This window comes from Carassius auratus, chromosome 10 (assembly GCF_003368295.1).
Source record: "Carassius auratus strain Wakin chromosome 10, ASM336829v1, whole genome shotgun sequence".
NCBI lineage: Eukaryota > Metazoa > Chordata > Actinopteri > Cypriniformes > Cyprinidae > Carassius > Carassius auratus.
The window spans coordinates 8,934,031-8,961,147 of record NC_039252.1 but is presented as its reverse complement, the minus strand read 5'-3'; the positions used below and the strand labels follow the sequence as shown (position 1 = coordinate 8,961,147).

Below are 27,117 nucleotides of genomic sequence, written 5' to 3'. Positions count from 1 at the left end.
GCTAGGGCTTTTGTTATTTTTGATATACTTGGAGGAATTACAGAATAAGTTTTTAGAATAATCTTTTCTGTTTAAACAGAAACAGAATATATATATATATATATATATATATATATATATATATATATATATATATATATATGTAGATATATATATATTTTTTTATAAATATGAGAGAACCATAATCCTATTTCCTACTTTAGGGGTTTAATCTTATAATTCTCTTTTAACCTTATAGGGTTGATCAGCGATGGGTTTTATCCTGCTAATTTAACATATTGAGTAAAAGCCTACTAAAAAATGGGTTCAAGCTGAGCATTTCTGCTTTACAGGGGATTAAAGTCTGATGAAACATAAAACCATTCTTTGAAACCTACTTCAATAAACTTTTCTCTATAATGTTGCTGTTAACTGCTATTATGACATTTTTTTGTGTGTGTGTTCATGTAAAGAGTATTTGATAAATAAAAAATGTTTTCTTTACAAAATTGTAATTGTACAAGTTTTTTTTTTTTTTTTTTGGTGATTATATCAGTCAGTTCAGCTTTTCAGCATGCATTGATACGAGTATGGATTTATACTTAAGTTTAAGTACGATGTGATCAGTTTATCAGAGCGATGATCACTATTTATCTCTAATGATGTCAAATTGCACCCCCACCTAAAAGGAAAACGTACTCGGTTACAAACGTAACCTCGGTTCCCTGGGATACGGAACGAGTACTGCGTATGGGGAAAAGCTCCTTTTTTCCTCGATACTGAAGCCTTTTTTCAATAACGCAGTGCAACTTCACTGCCATTGGTTTAATCTGTAAACTTTTTTAAACCAATGACAGCGCTGCGGCGATGCAGCACGCCAAAGCCCGCCAAAATGGGTGGGGCGAATGATTATATAAGCAGGCAATCGCCAGAGGAAATCAGGTCATATGACTGAAGCGACGACACTGAACCCGCAGCCTCGTGGCACGGCATATAACGCAGTACTCGTTATGTATCTCAGGGAACCGAGGTTACGTTCGTAACCGAGTACGTTCCCTTTAGATACTTCACTCATACTGCGTATGGGGAATGAATTCAACCACGCCGTGCCACGGTAGGGAACGACAAGACTTATCTTGAACACCCTGCGGTCCAGAGGATAAGTGAGAGGGCCGGAGCCATCGGACCCTTGACGCTACACTGCTAAGAGGGAGCTAGCTCCCTGGAGGTGGTATGATGACGGAGTCTGCTAGAGGCCGTCATTTCAAACCGAAAGAACCCAAGCATGCAAGGTCGGGATATCCAAGATATAGAATCTGACAAAAGTGGATGGCGAGGACCAGTCAGCCACCTCACAGATGTCCTTGATAGAGACACCACTAGACCAGGCCCATGAAGAGGTCATCCCTCTAGTAGAGTGGGCTCTTACTCCTATGGGGCACTCAAGGCCCATAGAGGAGTAACATAGAGCGATAGCTTCAACTATCCAACACGAGAGGCGTTGCTTTGAGACCGAAGACCCCTTGGTGCGGCCACCAAAGCAGACAAAAAGCTGGTCAGATTGCCTGAACGGCTGTGACTGCTCAATGTATATCCTCAAAGCCCTCACTGGGCAGAGTAAATCCAGCTCTCGCTCACCAGACAACGGAGGCAGAGCTGAGAGGGAAATTACCTGTGCTCTGAATGGCGTCGAGAGCACTTTAGGTACGTAGCCATGCCTGGGTTTTAAAATGACCTTAGAGTCATTGGGCCCAAACTCAAGGCATGCAGGGCTCACCGAGAGGGCCTGCAAATCGCCAACACGCTTGACCGATGCTAGAGCAAGTAGCAGAGAGGTTTTGAGCGTTAGGGGCCGAAGGTCAGCTGACCGCAGGGGTTCAAAGGGGGGTCCTTTGAGTGCTCCAAGGACCGTGTGAAGGTCCCAAGTGGGAACAGTGAGAGTACGTGGGGGCTTCAACCGCCTAGCACCTCTCAGGAAACGCACAATGAGGATGTTTTGACCCACTGTTTGGCCAGCAATAGGAGCATGAAATGCTGCGATGGCTGCTACGTAAACCTTGAGCGTGGAAGGGGTGAGACCCTTTTCTAGACGCTCTTGGAGAAATGACAGTATCGGAGATACATCACACTCAACAGGGTCTTTGTTTTGTGCTAATGGTGTGTAGCACATCCCCTGGGAGGCTTGAGGGACCATACATGCAGAGCCCAGAGTTTTTACTGTGGATGCTAGATTGTCCTGTTCGCCTGAGAGAGGAGGTCCCACCTCAGGGGGATCGGCCATGGGGCTTTCATGGAAAGCCTGAAAAGCTCTGAGGACCAAACTTGGCTTCTCCAGAGTGGGGCCACTAGGAGGACTCTGTGCCTGTCTTCCTTGACTCGTCTGATAACCTAAACCTAAAACATGCCACGCAACAATTCAATAAAAAATAATCTGGAGAAGATATGATGTATCTTGTGAATCTGTTATTTTTCCCTTCATGATTAGTGTCGGTCTCCGTGCAATTGTTAAAAATAGTCAAAATTTCACAGCAGTCACTTGTGTTATGAGGAAGACTAGAAACAGTTCTGATCTGGATATAAAAGTGAAATGACAAAACATCTTGGGATTCTGTAACCTGAAAACCCCCACACAGTGCCTGTGAGTCTCACTGTAAGAATGTAATTTCCTGTGTCTGGTGGTCAGTAATACTTCCAGATACCAGGAAAATCGGTGGCATGTACAGGAGTTCACTGGTCTGTTTACAGCTCTTTGCAGTGAAAAGTTATATGCCATGCCATGTGGCTACAATGTAAGTCACAATGCATTGTCCTTTGCTCTTTGTGAATTGTTTAATTATGCAATTTGCATGATGAATTCTTACCAGCAAATAAAATGTTATATTTGATTTCTGAACTCTTGTGAAACATTATCACTAGTAGTTCCTGTGGATGCTGATGTTGCCTCAAATATTTGGCCAGGGTAGATCAAACTGAAGGCGCCTGGATGAATGGAGCAGTTGGCACTTCATCAGTGACTTTTGATCTCTGTCTATCACCAGTTTAGCAAATTGTATGGGAAACGACTGGCTGGCCGCACACTAGAAGATTTAAGCCCGATTTGCATGGCCTGATTCAAAATTTATCACAAACAATTTTTATTTCCAAAAATCCTCTATGGTGTTGTGTAATTATAATTAATTAATTGCTCCCGATTGAGATGGAGCATCCCCAAACTCAAATCAAAATGGTTTGATATCAAACATTTAGGACTCTTAACATTTAGGACTCTTAATTTTGCGTGCATCTATGGCTGAAACTTGGCAGCACAAACATGACACAAAATCTGAGTATTGAGAAAGAACATCACCCATATTCTTTTTTAATACTTTGTGTTTTACTGTGAAACAGAATGCATGCTTGGAGAATCAGCTGATAACCATTGTTCTCTTTTTTTTGTCACATCACCTTTGGTCTTATGCGTCTTCAAAAGATATTGTGTCTTTATTATTTTATGATATTATTATTATATTAATGTATTATATCAATTTAAACAATTTTTATCAAACAAATATATTAATTTAGTAACATATAAATTCCTCCTAATTCATATTGACATTTAGATCTTTAATTAGATAGAATATATGAGGAAAATACAGGAAAATATTTGGTAACACTTTAGAATAAGGTTCCATTAGTTAATGTTAGTTAACTACTTTCGTTAACATGAACTAAGCAAGAACAATCCTTCTACAGCATTTATAAGTCTTAGTTCATGTTAATTTCAACATTTACTAATGCATTATTTAAATCAAAAATTGTGCTTGTTAACATTAGTTAATGCACTGTGAATTACCATGAACTAACAATGAATAACTGTATTTTCATTAACTAACATTAACGAAGATGAATAAATACAGTAATAAATGTATTATTCATTGTTTGTTCATGTTAATTAATACATTAACTAACATTAACTAATGGAACCTTATTCTAAAGTGTTACCAAATATTTAAATGGGATGATAGCGGGATAGAATGGTAAAATACAATAGAATCCTGGGAAAAACAGGAGGGTTGACAGGTATGTTCTATGATCAACAAGTGTGTGGTCTGGGTCTGGTCGAATTGTCTAGTGTGTGTGTTCAGAGGATTATAAAGCTAAAAATTGGTTGAAACTGTCTTCATGTCTTTGGTCTCACATGGTTTCAAAATCGGTTAAAATTTAAAAATCATCTAGTGTCTGGACACCCTAAGTGAACTCCACTTTTTATCAAAAGCAAGCAATAGGTGGCAGATAAAGGGGTCCTATCATACACAGGGCAGTCATGGCTTAATGGATAGATAGTCTGACTTATAACCCAAAGGTCACTGGTTCCAGTCTCAGAACTGTGTGTGTGTTTGTCCACTACTCACTGCTGTGTGTGTGCACTTGGATAGGTTAAATGCAAAGCACAACTTCCAAATATGGGACACCATACTTGGCCACACATCATTTCCTTTCCTTGAAGGGGTGCTATTATGCTTTTTCATTTTTTCAACTTTAGATAATCTGTAATGTTGCTGTTTGAGCACAAAAACGATCTGCAAAACTACAAAGCTCAAAGTCCAATTCAAAAGGAGATATTTTATTTAACATAAACTACTTTTCAGCAACTACAATAAATGACTCGTTTGGACTACAACGCATATTTTCCGGGATTTGTAATATCACAAATATTGATGAATGAGACAAGGCCTGGAAGAGCACTAGAAAAGGCAACGAGTGTTGTCACTATGTCAGAGACACGCTAGCTTTCCCAAGGCAGATGAACTTAAGAGTGGTTACAATTATCAGGGTTTAAATCGCACTCAAATTGTTTTGATTTCGACAGTATTTACACTGAAGCTCACAGCAGGTGGCTTTGGTAAGGGCATAACATTTCCTGACCAGGCGCTGAGTTGTGCCAATCACAACAAACACTGGCCCAGCTAACCAATCACAGCACATTTTGTATTTCAGAAGGCCTTCATTTGATACAGGAACTATTCGAGCCATTCATGCCAGACTGGGGAGAGAGGTGTTGCAATAATGTAAAATATGTGGAACATAATGTGTTTTTTTTACAACCTAGTATGAGATCCTGTTCTAATAAACTAAATCAGGACTTTGAAATAGAGAATAATAGGACCCCTTTAAATAGCAAATTCACTTACTTGCACTCATCTGTTTTCCCATGGGCATGTTGGTCTGAAAAATGAGTTGTAATCAGGTACATTGTTGAAGTTTTGCTATTTTGCTATAATATAAACTAAAATAAACCTCTATTAATAGGTCTGTGGGCATATTTTGTTAAGGACATACCCTGGTATAGTTTGTGTATTTACAATGAAACAAATATAGAACCTGATAATATATATATTACCTGATTCAATGTGATGGCTGAGCTCCTTTCTGATGGACTCATGCCAATACGTGGTTGGAATCCCGATCTTTGTGGATCTTCACTGTCAATAAGAATGACTGATACTCGAGCCAACTCTGCTCTAACTTTTGGCTGATTAGCAGTGGGACTAATCATATTGCCCCCTAGAAGATGATTAAAGATTTGCTAGCTCGTATTCATTAATAGGCTAATGCAGGGTATGCCTCTGAATTAATAGATGCTCACACCCCCCTTGATAGGTGCTGGCGCCCCTGTTTCATCACAGTTTCACCATCCAGTTAGGCATATCAACCATAGCTCCTTCAAATACGACTAGAAACCTTGGACTTATGATTGATGATCAGCTGACTTTCTCAGACCACATTGCTAAAACTGGCCAGTCCTGCCAGATTTGCTTTATTCAACATCAAGAAGATCAGGCCCTTTATTTCGGAACATGCTACACAACTCTTATTCAAGCTCTTGTTCTGTCCAGGCTGGACTATTTCAATGCCCTCTTGACAAGTCTTCCAGCCAGTTCTTTCAAACATTTACAATTAATCCAGAATGCGGCAGAAATATTAATATTTAACGAGCCAAAAATAATTAAATTAAATCTTAATGTTTGCCTAAAAAAACACACTGTCTCTGCACCCCTTTACCTAAATTCATTACTTCAGACTTATGTTCCCTATAGAAGCCTGCTTTCTACAAGTGAATGTCGCTTTATTGTGCCATCCCAAAAAGGCACATTCACTTTCACAGACTTTTAAATTAAATGTTCCCTCCTAGTGGAATGACCTGCCCAACTCAATTGGAATCCTTAGCCATCTTCAAGAATTGAATCTCTAAAACGCATCTCTTCCTTCTTTATTTGGCCCTCTAACTCTAGTACTCTCTATTGTAATTCTATTCTTTATAAAAAATAAAATAAAATTATCAGTTGTTAAGAAGACAGAGGCTGAACTTACCTGAAGTAAAATTCCAAGTCACATGCCATAAACACTCTTGTATATCTAGGATACTTATGAATATTCATGTATGCCTTGCCCACAAAATCTAAAATCTCAGAAACTGAAAGTCTCATAGCACTGGAGTCCCTGGAACTTCAATGTATTAGACTGCTCTGGAACATTAGAATATTTTTAATAAATAACCTTCAGGCTTAGATTTAAAGAGAAGACTATATCCTGCATGATTCTATTTAAATAAGAGTAAGTAATAATTGATTATGGAAAATAGCTGTTTGTTTAAGTTATTTAGCAGTAGTTGTTATGATTGTACTAATTGTTATGATTGTATCATACTGTATTCTATGTTTTGAAAGTAAGTGATTTGATAGTTGAAAAAAAAAGAATAAATAAATAAAGTTTATATATATATATATATATATATATATATATATATATATATATATATATATATATATATATATATATATATATTCACCTTAAATTTTCCAAATTAATGTGAAGTACAAAGAGTAATGAGTTGTAACAGGTTTTGGTGGGTGACACTATCAAAAACATGATAATGGATAACAGAAGATTTTAATTTTGTTTGTTTCCTTTATTTAACCAAATTTTTACCAAAACTTTTTTTTAAAACAGTCCCAACTCAAACACCTTTATGTTTTTAGACTGAAACTTTAAGAGTGACATCTCCAGGGGATAGTGAGATAAATTCAAGAAAGTTTTATTTATTTAGCAAAAACAATCTAAAGAAGGAATCTGAAATCCTGTTAAACAGGTCTTGGTGTTTGCACCAGTAACACTTCCTCATACAATATAGCTTGATAGCCTAAAGTGACAAAGTCATGATTTGTTAAAGTCGGTGGTCAGTATGACAAATTTTTATCTTTTTTTTTTTCATTGCATAAAGGTGTTTAAAATGTTACAAAATATTTATATTTCAAATAGATACTGTTTTATGAAAAAATCCAGAAAAAAAATATTTCACAAATTTATGAAATATTATAAAGAAACACAATGGTTTTCTATATAAATTATAGTTTAATTTCACCCGTTTTCATATAATCAACAATGAACTGAATTTTAATGAATAATAACTGTTTACTTTTGTCTTTTTAGAGTTTGCTAGTAAGACTTGTGGACTTGCGCACAATAAGCAAGCTAAGGTTCAGTTTAATCTAACAATTATATACTGCGTATAGCACCATTTTTGTGTGCATATGCTTAAATGTCTTAGGGAAACATAATGTATGATGCAGCAGGGAGCTGTGATGAAATAACTGTCATATAAAGAAAAAAATAGTGACCTGTAGTCCCCGGATGTAAAAAAAAAAAAAAAAAAAAAAAAAAAATTTAAGCTTAAAACTGCTTCTTTAACGAGATATAATTAAAATTATATACATGCATGTTAATGTGATTAAAAAAAGATAAAGAGTTGTCTGATGTTTGATGTAAATAAACTATTAAATCAATCAATTAGCAGAATTGCACATGGCCTCATTAAAGACTGTCCCAAACTTTCGGCAAATTACTTGATGAGGAAAGCTGTTTTGTTAGTTGCATCATGCTATTCTACACAGACAAATCTGACAGTTTGAGGTGCACTTCTGTGCCCATATAGTTACAGGTATTCATCTTATCTGTGAGGAAGTCAGCTTACAAAAAATCTGAGTTCTTGTTTCGACTAATTCATATTTTGTAACATTTTGAACAGACAAAAATCAACAAAACTATGGAGAGTGAGACAAACAGTGTGACGGAGTACATGGAGATTTCTCCGGCCATGTACTCTTTGCTTGAACAAGATGGTCTGAAAAGTGCTGTTCCTCCACTCCTGCAAATTGAATACAAAAAAGACATGAGCAAATTAGTATTTTCAAGTTCTAAAATGAATACTATTATCTTCAAGAATTGGGTCCTTGAGAAGCAAATAAACATGAAACGGAAGCCCTTACAGATTGACCATTCAGTCGTGGAGTTCCTGAGATCAGTGGACTGTGATGAAATGTCCAGAGATCTCTTCATATCTCATGGAATAACTGCTGTCTACACAATCGAAAATGGAGATGTTGTTGTGATTGGAAGCACAGAAAGAGCACTTAATGAGGCAGAGGAAAGGGTGAATATTGTTCTTACATCCAAAAGCATCACTGTAGAAGATCGGGGTGTCCTTCAAATGCTGCAATGGTTGGATCTCATCAGGAGCCTAGAATGTTTACACAACACTGCCAAAATGGGGACTTTGCTTGTAGACTGGTCAGTGAATAGAGACAAGCTAATAGTGAGTGGTTTCAGAGATTCTGTGAAGGAGGTTAGTGAGAGTATTGAATGTTTCATTGAGAAACACACTAGAATTGAAGAAACAGTTTGTGTCAAATCACAAGCTGTGGTTGAATTTATAAAAGACAGAAAATCAAAAGAATGGCAGCATTTTATTAAGTATGATAAAGTGAAAGTGAGTTTTGATCCAAAAGGACCCTGTATTAAACTGTCTGGAGAGCGTGCATTTGTCCAGCCAGCTTTGACCTTCTTTAAAAGTTTGGCAGATGGTCTCTACACGGACACACTGATCATTAAAAAGGCAGGAGCAAAAAAGTACTTCACAGAGCAGGGTAAAATGATGCTCTCAATGTTTGTGAGGGAAGATGGGTTTATGGTGGTACTTCAGGAAGATGATATGCTGGAGGAAGAGAATGATTTTTCTCAAGGTACAGTTGATGAACACACAAAATATACGATTTGGCAAGATACAATTTGAAATCTCTTGTCTTTGTTCCTTTATATTTAGGGCCTCTAGGCAGAGTCTCCAGTTCCTGTTTTAACGTGCACATTCTGAAAATAGGTCATCTGACCCTTGAGGTTTCATCAGGGGACATAACCAAAGAAAAAACTGATGCAATTGTCAACTCTTCAAATCAGACATTTTCTTGCAAATCAGGTTCAATATTTATACATTTAATTTCATATATATATATATATATATATATATATATATATATATATATATATATATATATATATATGCATTTACAGTTATTATAATTACAGTTATTATAATCATACTTTTATTGAGACGCTAATGCAACTGTCAATGTCTCATTGCTATCTAGGGGTATCCAAGGCGATTTTAGATGGTGCTGGATTACAAGTAGAACAGGAATTATTACAAATGGGTGTGTTAACCATTTGCCTAGTTGAAGTTTCAGTTGAAAATATTTTGATTTATTGTTTAAGAGAAATCTATTAAAACTTTTATCATTAGTATGTGTATTTTTCCACAGCTAAAGATTCAAATTTTCAGCTAACAGAGATTGTGACCTCATCTGGCAATCTCCCATGTAAAGAAATAATTCACATTGTTGGATGTACTAAACCATCTGATATTCAGCTTAAAGTTTTGTCTGTTCTAAAGTTATGTGAGACTCACAAATATACTTCTGTTGCCTTCCCAGCTTTAGGCACAGGTAATTCCTTTCTTTATTTCTTCTTTTTTTTCATTTATTTATTCATTTATATATTGATTACTCAGCTAAAATTTTGTTCTTCTTGACATCTTACAATAGTTACTATTTTACAAAATTAAAATCCCCTTATCTTTTTTTTCTCTCTCTCTTTTAATTTTTATTTTTCAAATTGACCCTTTAGGTCAAGGTGGAGCTAATCCATCTGATGTTGCCGATGCAATGATCAGTGCAGTGAGTGAATTTGCGATAAAAAATGGACCAGTACATGTTAAAAGTGTGGAGTTTATTATATTCCAGACAAGCATGTTGGCTGACTATCATCAAAAAATGCAACAAAGAGCCATGAAGCCGAAGAAAGGCATAATTAGCAGAAGTAAAGGTACAGTAATTTAAAAAGTATTAGCTTTCATTCTTGTAATGTTACTACTGTATGTACATTTCACCGGAATGTGCAGACAGACGCACACACACACACACACATATATACAATAAAGATAAACCTGTTATGCAAACACAATTAAGGAAATATAGTCTAAATTTTCTAATAGAGAATGCTTTTCATCTCCCTGGGGGTTTAAAACAATTAAAAGTGGGGAGAAAATCTCACGATGAAATTATTGTTTGTCTTCAATGCATGTTGGCCACAATTACTGGTACCCATAGAAATTATTTTGAGTAAAATATCTCTGAAGTATATTACCATTTATATATACATGTTTTAGTACACCAGGCTGACCAGCATTAAATTGTCCAGCCATGGCTTCCTGTTTCACAGGATTATAAATATGAGCAACACAAAGGCCAAATTCCCCTTAATCATCCATCACAAGGAGTAAAACTAAGATCGGCATAGACCAGGAGGTTCGGGAAGGGCAGTTGTTGGGCAGCCTTCTGGGCCTCCCCCGACAGCAGTGGGATCACCCGGACGGGCCAGCTGTCCATTGGCCACCCACATGCCTCCGCCGTCTTCTCAAAGAGGTCAAGGAATGCCTCCGGGTCATCAGTTGGCCCCATCTTCGTGAGCGGCATGTGGGGGGAGGGGCCGGCACTAGGGGAGGCCATCCTCATCCGACCTTCCCAGTCCAGCAAGCTCCAGAACAGCTCGCGGTCCTCCTGCTGGGCCTGCATCATGGCCTGAAACCGGCGGTCATGGTCGGCCCGTGGATCCAGCAGGGCTTTGTGTTGTTCCTAATGCAGGCCCGCGAGCGATGTTATGATGTCCGCGAATGGTGATGTCGATGATCCTGACGTAGTCTGCATGGCGGTATTGTTCTCCTTCCTCCCGGGTTTTGGCACCAATGTAGTGATTTCAGACCGGAGTCGGCATACTGGGCTCGTGGGATATTTTATTTACTCTAATAAAAAAATAAATAAACAAACGCGGCAGGTGCGCGCACTTCACAGTCTCTTTCAGCATTTCACTCTGGCAGTCTTTGTTTCTCCCGTTGTACACTTCGCTAAACCACGCCTCCCCCGCCACATTGTTATTATTATTATTATTTTATTTTATTTGCCTTTATTTCTGAGAGTGTGCAGCTGAGAACAAAACTTGAATTAAGCTGGATGATGAAATGTTTGTCTTCTATACAGTTGCTTTGGTTTGGTGGGGAATAATTGAGAATGAATTTGGGAGGCAATTCCATCACGATATGATAGGATATGATTGGTTATGATCTGCTATGATTGGTTCATACATTAAATTAATCGTTTTCACATGACATCATCAATCTGGAAGTCCACCATATTGGAGGCACTAAATGTAAACAATGCCACTAAACTGAACTGAACTCAAATATGGATGATATTGCTGTTAAAATTATTGTAGTGTTTTGCACTGTACTTATCATTCCGACAGGGAAAACCATTTAGAATACCTTAGACTGTGAAAAGTTATAACAATATATAACAATATATATATGTGTGTGTGTGTGTGTGTGTGGCAACCTTCATTCTCTGATGGGTTGTGTTTAGTGTATGACACTAGGGGTCACTCTTGGGAGCCCAAACACCTCTGACATCTTTGAGAAAAGTCCAATGAAATTGGAAAGATGTTTTTTCTTTGGACATGGGAGATAAGGGGATCTGCCAATATCCCTTTGTCAAGTCCAATGTCGAGTAAAAGCGAGCCGTACCTAACCAATCGAGCAACTCGTCAATCCGCGGCATTGTATAAGCATCAAACTTGGAAACTGCATTCACCCTGCAATAGCTGCGAGCCGTCCATTTTATGCACCAAAACTATCGGGCTCGCCCAATTACTGTGTGACTCCTCGATTACTCCCATCCCCAGCATGGCCTCTAATTCAGTCTGAACTACTTTCTTCTTGTGTTCAGGCAATTTATATGGCCGGCTGCGAACTACGACACCCGGCTCTGTCTCAATGTGGTGCTGAATCAGGTCCGTACGACCAGGTAGGGGCGAAAACACGTCCGCAAATTCTACCTGCAAACGCGCAATGTCAGTGAGCTGCGAGGGCGAGAGGTGATCCCCTCCTAGGGCCAGTGCAAGGGATTTCTCTTTAGTAATCGCTTCCGGCCCGAGATCCTCCTCCTCACTCACTGCCGTCGCTAGCAGCACTGACTCCTCCGTGTTCCATTTTTTAAGGAGGTTGAAGTGGTAGATTTGCCGTGAGTCGCCTCTATCTGTTCGTACTACCTCATAATTGAGATCTACTATCCGCCGTGTGACCTCAAAGGGTCCTTGCCACTTGGCTAGTAATTTGGAGTTAGAGGTTGGCAGTAATACGAGCACTTTATCTCCCGGTGAAAATTCTCATAGCTTAGTCCCCCTGTTATACAGCTGGCTTTGTCTGTCCTGCGCCTGAAGCAAATTCTCCATAGGGGGCCCCCTAGTGTATGGAGCCCCCTGGGGCAAAACCCCGTGGCAGCTTGGGGGACCTTGCGCAGAGTGAATAAGAGGGGTTCTAGCCAACGGTCCCAATTTTTCGCGTTTTCTTGTACAAACTTCCGGATCATGGTTTTTAATGTGCGATTAAACCGTTCGACCAGGCCGTCCGTTTGTGGGTGATAGACGCTGGTACGCACCGCTTTAATGCCCAACAAGCAGCAGAAGGCTCCTCACACCCCTCACGTTGAGGTGCAGCCATTCCCTGTGCAGGGCCTCGTGCCCCGGCTGCAGGCTCTATCCCCGTCCTCCAGCGGGGGGCGGGCCTCGGTAGCCCCGCCCAACAGGACCTAGGGAGAGGGACAGATTTCGGGGCAGGGGGGAAGGAGAGACAGGGGAAGAGAGAGAGAGAGAGAGACAGAAGGAAGGGGCTCGCCGACCCCGGAGCATGCCACCAGCAACCACTGGGCAGTCTTCTTCGGGAGACGGGAGATGAACTGTTCCAGCACCACCGTGTTGATGATGGTCTCTGCGTCGCTTCCTCCGGCCAACAGCCATTTGCGGCACGAGTCCCGGAGTTGCTGTGCCAAGACAAAGGGTCGGCCCGCTTTGGTCAGCTCCAGCGACCGGAAGCGCTGACGATGTTGTTCGGGGTTGAGGCCGACCCTCTGGAGGATGGCTCTTCTAAGATCGGCATAGACCAGGAGGTTCGGGAAGGGCAGTTGTTGGGCAGCCTTCTGCGCCTCCCCCTACAGCAGTGGGATCACCCGGACGGGCCAGCTGTCCATTGGCCACCCACATGCCTCCGCCGTCTTCTCAAAGAGGTCAAGGAATGCCTCTGGGTCATCAGTTGGCCCCATCTTCGTGAGCGGCATGTGGGGGAGGGGCCGGCACTAGGGGAGGCCATCCTCATCCGACCTTCCCAGTCCAGCAAGCTCCAGAACAGCTCGCGGTCCTCCTGCTGGGCCTGCATCATGGCCTGAAACCGGCGGTCATGGTCGGCCCGTGGATCCAGCAGGGCTTTGTGTTGTTCCTAATGCAGGCCCGCGAGCGATGTTATGATGTCCGCGAATGGTGATGTCGATGATCCTGACGTAGTCTGCATGGCGGTATTGTTCTCCTTCCTCCCGGGTTTTGGCACCAATGTAGTGATTTCAGACCGGAGTCGGCATACTGGGCTCGTGGGATATTTTATTTACTCTAATAAAAAAATAAATAAACAAACACGGCAGGTGCGCGCACTTCACAGTCTCTTTCGGCATTTCACTCTGGCAGTCTTTGTTTCTCGCGCTCGGCGACTCTCCAGCTCGTCACTCCCACGAGTCCCCATCTCTCTCGTCCTCTGCGTGTCCTCCGCCGGCTTAAATGCCGGTTCCCCACGCCAATCACTGTAACGAGACCCAGGTGTTAATTGTCTTTCACCTGATCCACTTACCGCCGCTCATCTCCTCACTCGCTCTCCCGTTGTACACTTCGCTAAACCACGCCTCCCCCGCCACACTGTTATTATTATTATTATTTTATTTTATTTGAATGAAAGATCAGAAGGACAAAAAAAAAAAATGCATATTCATTTTCACAGATGCATTTGCTTATATTGACCAAGCGTTCTAATAATAATGGAGGGCACTGTACAGTTATTTAATAATAATAATACTAATAATAACAGCTTTTGTACAGTGCCTTTATTTCTGAGAGTGTGCAGCTGAGAACAAAACTTGAATTAAGCTGGATGATGAAATGTTTGTCTTCTATACAGTTGCTTTATAACATATTTGCATTTTTTGCTTAATTAACAAATTTTACACCAGAGGCATTTCCTCAGAGGAAGCAGTGGAGGAAGTGCCTCCTTGAAAAATTGGATGTAAAAAACAATAAAAACCTTGCAAACTTGCAAATATTACAAAAAAAGCATATATTAAAAACAGCTTATAAATCACAACTTTTTCTGAGTCAAAACTACATCAACACCAACGGGTAAAGCAACTGTGGGAGTCTGCATATCTCTCACTTCTTCTGAGCCCGGTGAGTTTTAACAGACGCCACTAAAGCATGCGGTTGGTTTGGTGGGGAATAATTGAGAATGAATTTGGGAGGCAATTCCATCACGATATGATAGGATATGATTGGTTATGATCTGCTATGATTGGTTCATACATTAAATTAATCGTTTTCACATGACATCATCAATCTGGAAGTCCACCATATTGGAGGCACTAAATGTAAACAATGCCACTAAACTGAACTGAACTCAAATATGGATGATATTGCTGTTAAAATTATTGTAGTGTTTTGCACTGTACTTATCATTCCGACAGGGAAAACCATTTAGAATACCATAGACTGTGAAAAGTTATAACAATATATAACAATATATATATATATGTGTGTGTGTGTGTGTGTGTGTGTGTGTGTGTGGCAACCTTCATTCTCTGATGGGTTGTGTTTAGTGTATGACTCTAGGGGTCACTCTTGGGAGCCCAAACACCTCTGACATCTTTGAGAAAAGTCCAATGAAATTGGAAAGAAGACACTTTTTCAAATAATTTCAAACAGGGCCCACTGGTACAACCTGCACTAGGGCCACACAAATACCAGCTACAGCCCTGCCATGAATATAAATATGTATATTACTATAGTGAAGCTGCTTTGAAACAATCTGTAATGTATAAAGCATTATAGGAATGAAGGGAAATTGACAAGTCTAAAAACAGCTTTTATTGAAACCAAGCTGCCAAAATAACTTGTTAATATAACTTACAATATTCAGTCATTGCAAAAATCATGTTGTAAAAAAGAACCTAAGGAGTGGACATAAAATACAATATTGTAAGCTATACCTTACTTTAATGATGATTAGAACTACAATAATCATATTTCAGCAGTTCTACAAATAGAATAGGAAAAGAAAAAGTGAAACCACACAGGCAAAAATGAAGTCTGCTCACATTCCTTCTAGATAGATTAACATTTTATTAGTTCGCATATGCAAAATGCAAATGGTACATGCACAGATTTGTATCCTACTTTATATTAGGTGTCTTTAGTAGGTGAGTGTGATTACACCAAGTACAACATGTTCCTGGATCAACATCCATGTTGATCCTGGAACAACATTCTAATCAACCAATCAGAATTTAGATATAACTTTTCAGGAAATATCAGGGTTAGGCGCTTCTACACCCTTGTTAATCAGCTATTATAACCCACTGATTTTAGGAATGAATGATGGGTAGGGTTAGGTTTAGGGGTAGGGATTGGGTTAAGTCTTTATTTTGGACAATAATGTTGATCCAGGATCATCAAAGGATGTTGATCCAGGAACATGTCTTACTAGGAAAAAAATCATGGTGACCGTCTTTAGTACTAAGGTCCAAAATGACTATATTATACTTTTAACAACATCTTTGTTTCTCTCTCTAACATGTAACTGGACAAAAGGTAAAAAGATATTGTTTGATGAAATCAAGCCAGTTGTGTTTCAATTGTGTGGGGCGACACCAGCGGATTTGAATAAAGCCAGTGCCCTGATCAACAGCTTGATTAACCAGGAACATATGAACATCACAATCCATGATCCAGCCATCGCTTATTTCACCAATGAGGATTTAAATATACTGAGCAAAATGGAAAAGGAACTCAAAGTAAGTGTCATAACTGAGAAGAAGGGCCAAGACTCTGTCATCACACTGAAGGGCCTGACAGGATTTGTCCAAACTGCAGAGAGTCGTATTCGGGATATTATCCGCAAAGTGGAAAGGAATGAACACCATAAAAGACTGGCAACTTTGACCAGCAGTATAGTTGAATGGCAATATCTAAGTGGTCATGACTTTAAAGGATTTGATATTTTCACCAATTGTGACTTGGAAGAGGCCTTTAACCAACAAACAACCTCTGTGCAAATCAAGATTGACAGTAAAGTGTATAATGCAGACATATTTCACAAAGTTGCCACAAAGGGAAAAAAACGTGTTGAATTAAAGAGAGTAGAACTGAAAGGTGAGAAACAATATTGCAGGTTAAACACTACATTTATGAATAGATCAGAAAGTCAACAAAAAAGACTTTTTCTCCAGCTGCAGTTCAAAGTTCTCTGCCTTCACACTGGGAGGACATGAAAGGACAGCCGGTTGTTCTTGTAAAACTCAGCGCAGACTCAAAGGAATATGCAGATGTGGAAGAAGAGTTTAAAAAAACTGGACTATCCAGCAATATCATTAAAGTAAATCAATTTATATTTGAACTTCTACAACTGTCCCAATCTGTGTAAAGTTATTCGTTTCGAAAGCTTCTAATTTTGTACTATGATGTTATTCTTGTCTTCTGCACAGATTGAAAGAGTCCAGAACAGTGCACTTTGGAGAAACTACTTGATCAAAAAGGAGGAAATGGAAGTTAAAAACAAGCATAAAAACAATGAAAAGCTTCTGTTCCATGGCACTGACACTTATAAGACCGATCAGATCAACAATCAGGGCTTCAATCGCAGCTTCGCTGGCATGCATGGTACTACCTAACATGTACCATAATCTTTTATGATTTAAAGGTGTTGTATTTGCATTTAGGATTAACATTATTTTATTATGTTTTAGGAGCCACGTATGGGAATGGCACATATTTTGCTGTTGATCCGAGTTACTCAGCCCAAGGCTACTCTACACCTGATGCCAAAGGTCATAAACGTATTTACCTCGCCAGGGTGCTCATTGGGGACTTTACTCAAGGAAGAAAAGGCATTCGTACTCCTCCAAAAAAGAGTTTACAAAGTGTTGATCTTTATGACAGTGTGACAGATAAAACTAACAACCCATCCATGTTTGTGATCTTCAATGATGTACAAGCTTACCCAGAATACTTAATCACATTCCGGAACAAATTAAATTGTAAAGTTTAATTCCATTAGGTTTGAGCAGAACTCCTACAATGAAAAAATGATAATGATTTGAACAATAAAAGGCCACAAAAAAGTAAAAACCTGTTAACGGAACGGTCATTGACATTGACCTCAAATCCTCTGGAAAGACTCCAGGTCCACTTTTTTATTCCAGTCCGTCCCTGATTTCGGTATTTCCCCTTAGTTACACTTCTGACATTTACTTTGCACTTTGAATACAACTTTAACCACTGCAACAACACGTTGTTAATTGTTGTCTTCACAACACATGGACAAATACTTGAGTTTAAACTGATTTTGGTAGCTGTGGTTAGCAGTGCCAATATCCAACTGTGCCAGGGACAGCTGTCATTTGGCTGGATAGCGGCGAGTAGCCATTTAAATGACGATCCAACACTAACATATTGAACCTAATCTCCAGGGATGAACACTACACAGATCAGACTACAACTAAAGAAATAACAGTAAATGTTTGCGTGCTTTTTAACAAACAAACACCCATTGGGCTGAGATACTTAATGTAGTCAACTGGCGGGTGAAGTGAGTGGTAAAAGTGATTATGGGTAAGAAGCGTGCGTTACGGTGCGTAACTTGAAGTATTGTTGCCGTGGTAACCACTGAAAGTTTTCTGATTCATAAGAATAATTATTAATAATATTTGCTGCTATGACAGAAAATAAATTTGAAAATAATAAAATATTGTAAAGGGTTAAATAATGGGAACAAAATATTTAACACAGCCTCGGGCCATTCTTTAAATCTACTCCATCCATAAATTGATAGTCATATCACAAACAATATACTGGTATTTAGACAACAAAAATAGGAACAAATTCACTATAATAAATTATAAAAGGAGGACTTTTCGATACGTATCACTATATTTTGTAATTCTTACTGCGTGCTTTTTTTTTATTTATTTTTATTTTTTTATATATTAGCATACTTGATGAATTATTGATACCAGACTCAACAATATATGAGATGAGTTCAAGTGAGTCCAGGTGAGTTTTCATTACTGATGCAAAAAGATTCAAATCTGTTCATTTAAATACAGGGCAGTTCCCTGATTTCTACGTCTACAGCAGAACAGCTGTACACATGTCCTACAGAAATCCCGGTTAAGGACCTGGGTAAAGAAAATGTTTCAGAGCAGATTTGAAGTATCCCAACCAAAGAACAATAGAGTGGGTCAGTTTGTTTGGATGGGTCTCTTACCCACATACCTATGCATGTGAAAAGTCATGGCTTAATAGGATTGTCGGTGCAGGGAGTTAATGTACAGCACTCTCTCCCTCCTTCAATACCACGACTGAGGTGCACTTGATTAAGGCACCGAACCCCCAACTGCTCCCTAGGTGCCGCAGCGTAAATGCCTGCCCACTGCTGCGGGTGTGTGTTCACGGTGTGTGTGTGTGTTTGTGTGTGTGTGTGTGTGTGTGTTCACTGCTGTGTGTGTGTACTTTGGTTGGATTAAATGCAGAACACGAATTCCGAATATGGGTCACCATACTTGGCTGTATGTCACTTGACATTCAAATTTTAAGTATCTAGGCATTATTCTTGACTCTACTCTATCATTTAAACCTTAAGTGAGAAAGGTAGTGCAAATAACCAAATATAACCTAGCGAATTTTAGGTATATAAGGAACTGTTTGACGACACCTGTAGCAAAGCTATACATGAATACTATGATAATTCCTCACCTAACATATTGTATAACAAGCTGGACCCAGGTATGTAGCACAACACTAAGGCCTATTTTATCACTTTTTAAGATTATTAATGGAAAGGCTCCCCCACCACTCTGCATTTTTGTACAACTGAGGTCATCTAGCAGCAGAACCACAAGGTCTGCCTTGAGAGGGGACTGTGTAGGCCCTCTTAGGTCCAGTTCCTTTGGCCAATTATGCTTTTCTGTGTGAGCCTCTAAATTATGGAACCAATTGCCAGTGGACATTAGAAATTCCACCTCACACCATACATTTACACACCATCTTAAGGACTGGCTTTTGAGCATACAAAAATGTGAGCACCTCTCATAATAATTGACTCTAAACTTTAACTGTCCTGTAACCTATGGTATATGTATGATAGATAGATGGATAGATGGTTCTTTATAAATTTATATATTTTATGTTTTATGATTTTATGTTTTAATGTAGCCAGTGCTATATATGGCATTATGTTTTATTGTTGTATATCAATTGTTGTGTGACTTAATATGTTATTTTTTAGTTATCTTGTGCCTAGTATAACATCTTGCCAATGGACTACAGTTAAAAATTAGCCTGCTGGCGAACACTGGCACATTTACAGTAATGTTGATTAATGTGCACTGTCCTAAAATAAAGAAATGAAATGAAATGACAAAGGCACCAGGAAGAGTCCATTTTAAGGACTTGCTGAAACAGCTTAATATCAAGAATATGATATTCATTAACAGACTGAACAGGAACAACTTTTTATTTTATCAACAGCTCACACACCCAATTGAGATTCCTTCGGGGCGCTGTGGCTGTCTTATTTTTATTTTTTTATTTATTTTTTTATATTTTAATTTGTTATTTTTATAAACTACAAATACATGTGGGATTATTAGCAGAACTCATACCATGTGTCATACCAGCTGGGACAGTTTGCTTGGAAATAATATTTCGTATCTTCCATTGCATTCGTTATTTGTAGTGCGCCAGCCACCCAATAGCAATAAGATTCGTGCTTTTGATAAAACTACTTTTAATGTCTCAGCTTTCAAAACCAGTTTTATAGCGAAACACAAATTATGTGTTTTAAAATAATGTGGTTTTTAAACTCTTTAATGATCAGATCGCTGTATTTATGTGAAACAATTCATTAAATTAAACTGTTTTCTTTGTAAAAATTCCAAATTGGCTATGTGAAAATTACTTTTTTCCTAATATTTTGACTTTTATCTCGTAATATTTCGACTTTATTCTTGTAATATTTCGACTTTATTCTCGTAGTAGGCCTATTCGAATTTTTTCTCGTAGTAACGACTTTTTTCTCGAAACATTTCGACTTTATTCTGGTAATATTTCGACTTTACTCACGTAATATTGACTTTATTCTCGAAATATTACGAATTTAATCTCGTGATATTATTATTATTATTATTATTATTATTATTATTATTATTATTATTATTATTATTATTATTATTATTATTATTATTATTATTATTATTATTATTATTATTTTCAACTTGGCAAACGCCGTCGTAAGAAACGTTCCTCATGTGCAGCACAGAATATACGAAGGTATATTCCACACATTACCAGCAGAGGGAGGTAGAAGATTAGAAAGGCTTTCAGCAGCACATTATTATAGTTTTTCTCAGTCGCTTTGGTGCATTTCTCAAATAACTATTTACATTTGCACAACAGATAATGCAGTGCTCAAAACAATTAGTACAAACGGCAAAACCTAGCTGATAAGCTGCAAAAGTGTGTCACTTGCTCAAAATGGATAAGTCATTCCTCAAAAGCAAGTATTCATGTCAATGAAAGTGTCAGTGTCATCAAGATGAAAAGTCCTGACACCATTGTTTATGAACAAGATAGTCAAATGGTTTTGTCATGTTTTCATTATGACAGTTTACTCTGTCAATGTTTTCCAATGCAAAAAAGTCAGATCTTGGTGATACCTGAAAATGCTCAAGACAGCACTATATACTATTTTCACAGCCATTTGAAAAATACAGCAAAGTTACAAATTACTGTATTTAGTGAGGTAACTGAGTTCATCACTTACGCCAAAATGGCTCAACAGTTTTTTTGGATGTCACAGCGTACATTCTCATCAAATCTTCTCTCAAATGCTCTCTAGAATCCGGAGCGCCGGCAGTGCTCATATTCAATGAATTATAGACTTTTACAGTTTAATTGTCACATTAAGCCGTATCGCAATTATTGTCTTTGCCTCAAAAATTTAAGTCACTCGTGTATGATTTAAGACTTTTTATGGCCTTATATTTTACATGATTATATTTAAGCCTTTTTGACTAAAGCCTCTTTACATCCACATCAAATTTTAATTGAGAATCCGAAATAACACTTAAAATGTAAAATAACAAACTGTTTCTATTGCCTTTTGGTTGATCATAATTGTAAAACCACTCATTTATTTCCTTCTGTTTGAGAAACACATTGAAACAGTTTTTGAACAATTCAAAAAGCAAAGCAGTTGTTCAGTTTATTTCAGTCATGTATTCAACACATGATAACAACTAATAAAACTCAAATTTTAAAGGGCACTTATTATGCAAAATCCTCTTTTAAATGGTATTTGGCCATAAGCATTTGTTGGCAGTGTGAGAACACAACCACCCTAAAGTGATAAAATGCCTACCACTCCTTATTTAATCCCTATTAAATCAAATCAGTCTTGCTAGGCATGCCATTTTGGCATTGATTCTCTAAGCAAGATGACATCACATTACTTAGGCTCCACCTGATCTTCAGGCCCTTAGACGGTGCTGCATCACATACAGGAATGCTACTGTACTGGAAATCACAACATGGGCTCCGGAATACTTCCAGAAAACCTTGTCAGTGAACACAATCCAGCGTGCCATTTGCTGTTGCCGGCTAAAACTCAGGTAAAAAAAAGAAGAAGTAAAAGAAGAAGTAAAAAAAGAAGCCATATCTAAACGTGATCCAGAAGCGCAGGTATTTTCTCTGGGCCAAGGCTCATTTAAAATGGACTGTGGCAAAGTAGAAAACTGTTACGTGGTCAGATGAATCAAGTTCTTTTTGGAAAAACTGGGATGCCATGTCATCTGGACTAAAGAGGACAAGAACAATCAGCTCTCAGTTCAGAAGCCTGAATCTATGATGGTATGGGGTTGCATGAGTTGCATGGGCAGCTTACACATCTGGAAAGGCACCATCAATGCTGAAAGGTATATCCAAGTTCTACAACATATGCTCCCATTCAGACATCGTCTCTTTCAGAGAAGACCTTGCATTTTCCAACATGACAATGCCAAACCACATACTGCATCCATTACAACATCATGGCTGTGTAGGATCCGGGTACTGAAATGGCCAGCCTGCAGTCCAGATCTTTCATCCATAGAGAACATTTGGTGCATCATAAAGGAATATGTGACAAAGAGACAGTTGACCAACTAGAAGCCTGTATTAGACAAGAAAGGGACAACATTCCTATTCCTAAAGGTGAGCAACTTGTCTCCTCAGTCCACAGATGTTTGCAGACTGTTATAAAAAGAAGAGGGGATGCCACACAGTGGTAAACATGGCCTTGTCCCAACTTTTTTGAGATACGTTGATGCCATGAACTTTAAAATCAATTTCCATTAAATTTTTTTTTTTTTTTAATTCTCAGTTTAAACATTTTGATATGTCATCTGTTCTATTCTGAATAAAATATTGAAATTTGAAACTTCCACATTGCATTCTGTTTTTATTCACAATTTGTACAGTGTCCCAACTTTTTTGGAATCAGGTTTGTATGTGTGTGTATATAGTGCTACATTTTTTATGCCATTGGTCAATTTGATAAATCTGTCTATTAAAGAATATAGAGTCACATCATATTGGAAAACCTCTATTGTAAATCCAAATTTTAAGGCTGGACCAATTTAATGAGGTTCACAATTATAGACCAATTGCTAAACTCCCTGTAATATCAAAAGTTGGTGGCAGAACAACTTATCCATTATCTAGAGAAAAAAATATTTACTTCACTCTAATCAGTTTTGTTTTAGACCCAAGTATTTAACAGAAAGAGCAAACTGTTTTTTCACAGAATTTAGTATAGAAGCTTTAGATGGTGGTTTTGCCAATATGATCTAAACCATTATGATGTCTGGTGGAAAAAAAATTAACATTAATTCTTTTTGTAGTTTACTATTTTTTAATTTTTTTGAGTATTTTACGATTTAATTGTTGTAAGGAAACTAAATGTCAGTTACAGTATATGCAGATGACACAGTTATTTATGTATCAGCACAGACTCCACATGTAGCAGCAGAGATATTAACAAAATGAAATGACTGATGTTTCACAGTGGTTGCAAAAACGAACTGAAATGAATGTAGTTTCAGTTTCAGGTAACTCTGTTGTAACCTAACAGTAGACAGATTTAATACCTGTCATTCAATCATATACTATACATAACATGCATGTTAATAAAACATTATAAATTGTTATGACAATGTACACAGACATAAGTTTTTCTTCTGTTACTTCTATGAAATAATATACTAAATGCGATCTACAACATAGATCAGTGGTTGAGGCGACACAGGCTAAACTAACCTGAATATGGTTAGAAATATCCTTCTTATTTGTTTTTAATGAGAATACTACTTCCTGAAAGATTCTCAAATAACAATAAGTACTGCGATAATCAAGTACAGAAAATAGTTATTTAAGATATTTAATGGTACCATCTAATTGTTATATATAAATTATATAATTTTATTTGATTTGAAAGTTAAGTGATTTGATAGTGGAGAAATAATGTGTGTGTGTGTGTGTGTGTTAATGTTAATGATTCATTTATCTTTTTATAATCAAATTACCCGTTTTTAATGTAGTACCAAGCAAAACTCCTTTATATTTGTACAGACAAACTTGAAGTTTGATACTGATAGCGATTTTTTTTTTTTTTTTATCAAAAACATTCTAAATAAACATTCCAAATGACTCACTGAAATCCTGTCCAACAGGTCTTGGTGTACAAAAGTAATCTGCTGAGGGTGCACCAGTGACACTTCCTCATAAACCTTAGTAGCCTACTTTATGTAGTGTCATCTGATGCTGATCTGACGAATCACACTCAGAATAGGGGTTTTGTTTCCAGAAGACTTTATTTTAAGGAGAATAAAGCCAAGAGTTCTTTGCAAAGAATATACCTTGTTTGTTATTCTGCTTTTCTTTTTATAGAGTTTTTCTTTTTACACAAGATAAGGCGTGTTTATGTATCATTTAGGTTTCCATATACATACAATTCCATTCCTTCCTAGAGAGAAGGGGCCCCCAAGACTTGTTATGGTAAATAACAAGGCCCACTTGTGTTTCTCCTGATGCTTCTTATCTGAGGGTCTGTACATTTCTGCCAGGTGGGCTCTTTCTGCCTTTTACACACAAGCCTGTATGATTAAATTGGAACAACATTTGGATATATAGATGCTAGATTCACTTTGATTATACTTGATTAATTCATCTTTTCATTAATAAAAATTGTCTACACCCATTCAGAGAGACTAAGTCAAGAGTTGTTTTTATATACACCATGTTCCAATGTTTGGAGGTAGTACAATCTATTTTTTAATGAAAATAATTAATACTTTTATTCATCAATTAAATAAATTATAATTAATAAACACCTAACACTTATAATTTTGTAAAAATAAAAAAAATAAATAAATAATAAAATAAATAAATAAAGTGATATGACTTGACTACTATTCATCTTAAGTGATAATCCAGTACCTGTGGGATTGCAAAATTCTATCATACCAACTTCGATCAATGATTTAGTATTTCCCAAAACCCCAGTATAGCAAGCCTACATGGTTGGAACTACAGCTCTAAACCTGTGGTTAGAAGCACAGTTTCTTGTTATTGTGACTTGTGTACTTATGTAGTCACTTTGATTTTGCCAAGTAAGACATGTTCCTGAATCAAATATTTTGATGATCCTGGATCAACATTATTGTCTAAAAATATAGACGTAACCCAATCCCTACCCCTAAACATAACACTACCCATTATTTACTCCTGAAATCATGGGCACTCACGGCACTGGAAGGGGCAGCACCCATGCTACTTTGGTAGGAATCCCAATTCGTTGGTCACTGACCTGACGTCGAGAGTTACTAATTGAAAGGGAATCACTTGGTTACTTATGGTAACCCTCGTTCCCTGTAGGAGGAAACGGAGCGGTCACATCTGATCAACACAGTTGCTGTACCGCCGCTGAGCTGCCAGGTCTCTGGCTTGGCTCCTCAGCAAAAACCTGGTATGCATTGCACCTGCTGCCTTCTTATACTCACGCTGTGATCAACGCGATCAAACTGCCCTGGGGTTAAGCAGATAAACATAAAATTTTTATCTTTGGGTGACCTATCCCTTTAAACAACTATTGTCTGTACTTGATTTTTACTGTACTTATTATTTGAACATAATCTTACAGGATATAGTCTTCTCTTTCAAAGTAAATATGACTTTATTTTTTATCATATTCTCATGTTCAGATCAGTCTAGTACTGTGGTAAAGTTCCAGGGGTTCCAGTGTTATGACACTTTCAGTTACATTCCCTGTAATTTTGTGGGCGAGGCATACATGAATATCGATAAATATCGCAGACATAAGAGAGTGTGTGTGGCCTGCAACTGGGAATTTTAAATCAGGTTATTTTGGAGAGTGTGAACTCAACCACTGATCTATGTTATAGATCACATGTAGTATATTATTTCATAATAAATTGTATTAAGATACTTAGTGGGAGCATCTATAGCCTATATGGTGGGTTGTTACACTGCAGTATAAAAACATAAGGATGAAAGACAGAATATGAGTTAATATATATATATATATTTATATGGTAGATTAATTTATCTTTTTATAATCAAATTAACTGTTTTTATGCAGTACCAACTAAAACTCCTTAATATTTGTATAGAGAAACTTGAAGTTTGTCTCTTAAAGGGGATGGTGATAGGATAGAAACTCAAAAGTTTTTATTTTATTTTATTTTTTTATCAAAAATAATTCTAAGGAAAGAGTTCCAAATGACTGACTGAAATCCTGTCCAACAGGTCTTGGTGTACAAAAGCTTTCTGTGAGGGTGTACCAGTGACACTTCCTCATAAACTTTAGTAGACTATTCAGAGAGACGAGAGTTGTTTTTATATACACAATGTTCCAGTGTTTGGGGTGAGTACAATTTTTAAAATACAATATTTATTTTTAAAGAAAGATATTAATACTTGTATTCATCAATTTAATAAATCATAATGAATACATAATTGTAATTATTATGCATTCCAAGAATTATTGAGAAAGGTTTTCAAAAATAATAACTGTATTACTTAAACGGTTTCATATAAACAAATGATTTCAACTGAAAAATGTTTTTACTTTTGTCATTTTGGAGCTGCTTTACAGCAGAATTCCTTTCCAGTTTATCACTGTAAAGATGCTTTGAAACAGCCAGTTTATATAAAGTGTAAAATAAAAAAAGTGACTTTACTTGACTATAATTCATATCAAGTGATAATCCAGGACCGGTGGGATTGCAAAATAATTCTGTCGTACCAACATTGATCAATGATTCGGTTTTCCCCAAAACTATAGTTCAAACAAACATCCGCAAATAGCATTGCAAGCCTGCATGGTTGGAAATACAACCCTAAACCAGTGGTTCGAAGCATAGTTTCTTGTTATGACGTGTACTTATGTAAATCATGAATTAATACATAAGCTGATTCATCACACGGGGTATCTGTAATCATAATGTCAACAGTATGTCTTATAGTTCCATACATTGTGGGGTGTTGATGTAGCACAAAATCACTTTTTGATTG

At 37.6% G+C, this 27,117-nt stretch overlaps 1 protein-coding gene and 1 pseudogene across 1 annotated transcript; one reads left to right on the top strand and one right to left on the bottom strand.

Annotated features, from left to right (window-relative positions):
• Positions 1–8,062: 8,062 nt before the first annotated feature.
• Positions 8,063–17,647, top strand: LOC113109464 (poly [ADP-ribose] polymerase 14-like). The gene is made up of 12 exons (XM_026273027.1): positions 8,063–9,038; positions 9,119–9,268; positions 9,441–9,503; positions 9,612–9,794; positions 9,976–10,173; positions 10,648–11,012; positions 12,129–12,252; positions 12,913–13,616; positions 15,936–16,641; positions 16,719–16,864; positions 16,974–17,148; positions 17,235–17,647. The coding sequence occupies exons 1-12, from the start codon at positions 8,063–8,065 to the stop codon at positions 17,534–17,536; spliced, it is 4,092 nt and encodes a 1,363-aa protein (XP_026128812.1). The 3' UTR covers positions 17,537–17,647.
• A 922-nt stretch (positions 17,648–18,569) lies between these two features.
• The window catches only part of LOC113109463 (histamine H2 receptor-like), a 31,153-nt pseudogene continuing 22,605 nt past the window's right edge, over positions 18,570–27,117 (bottom strand).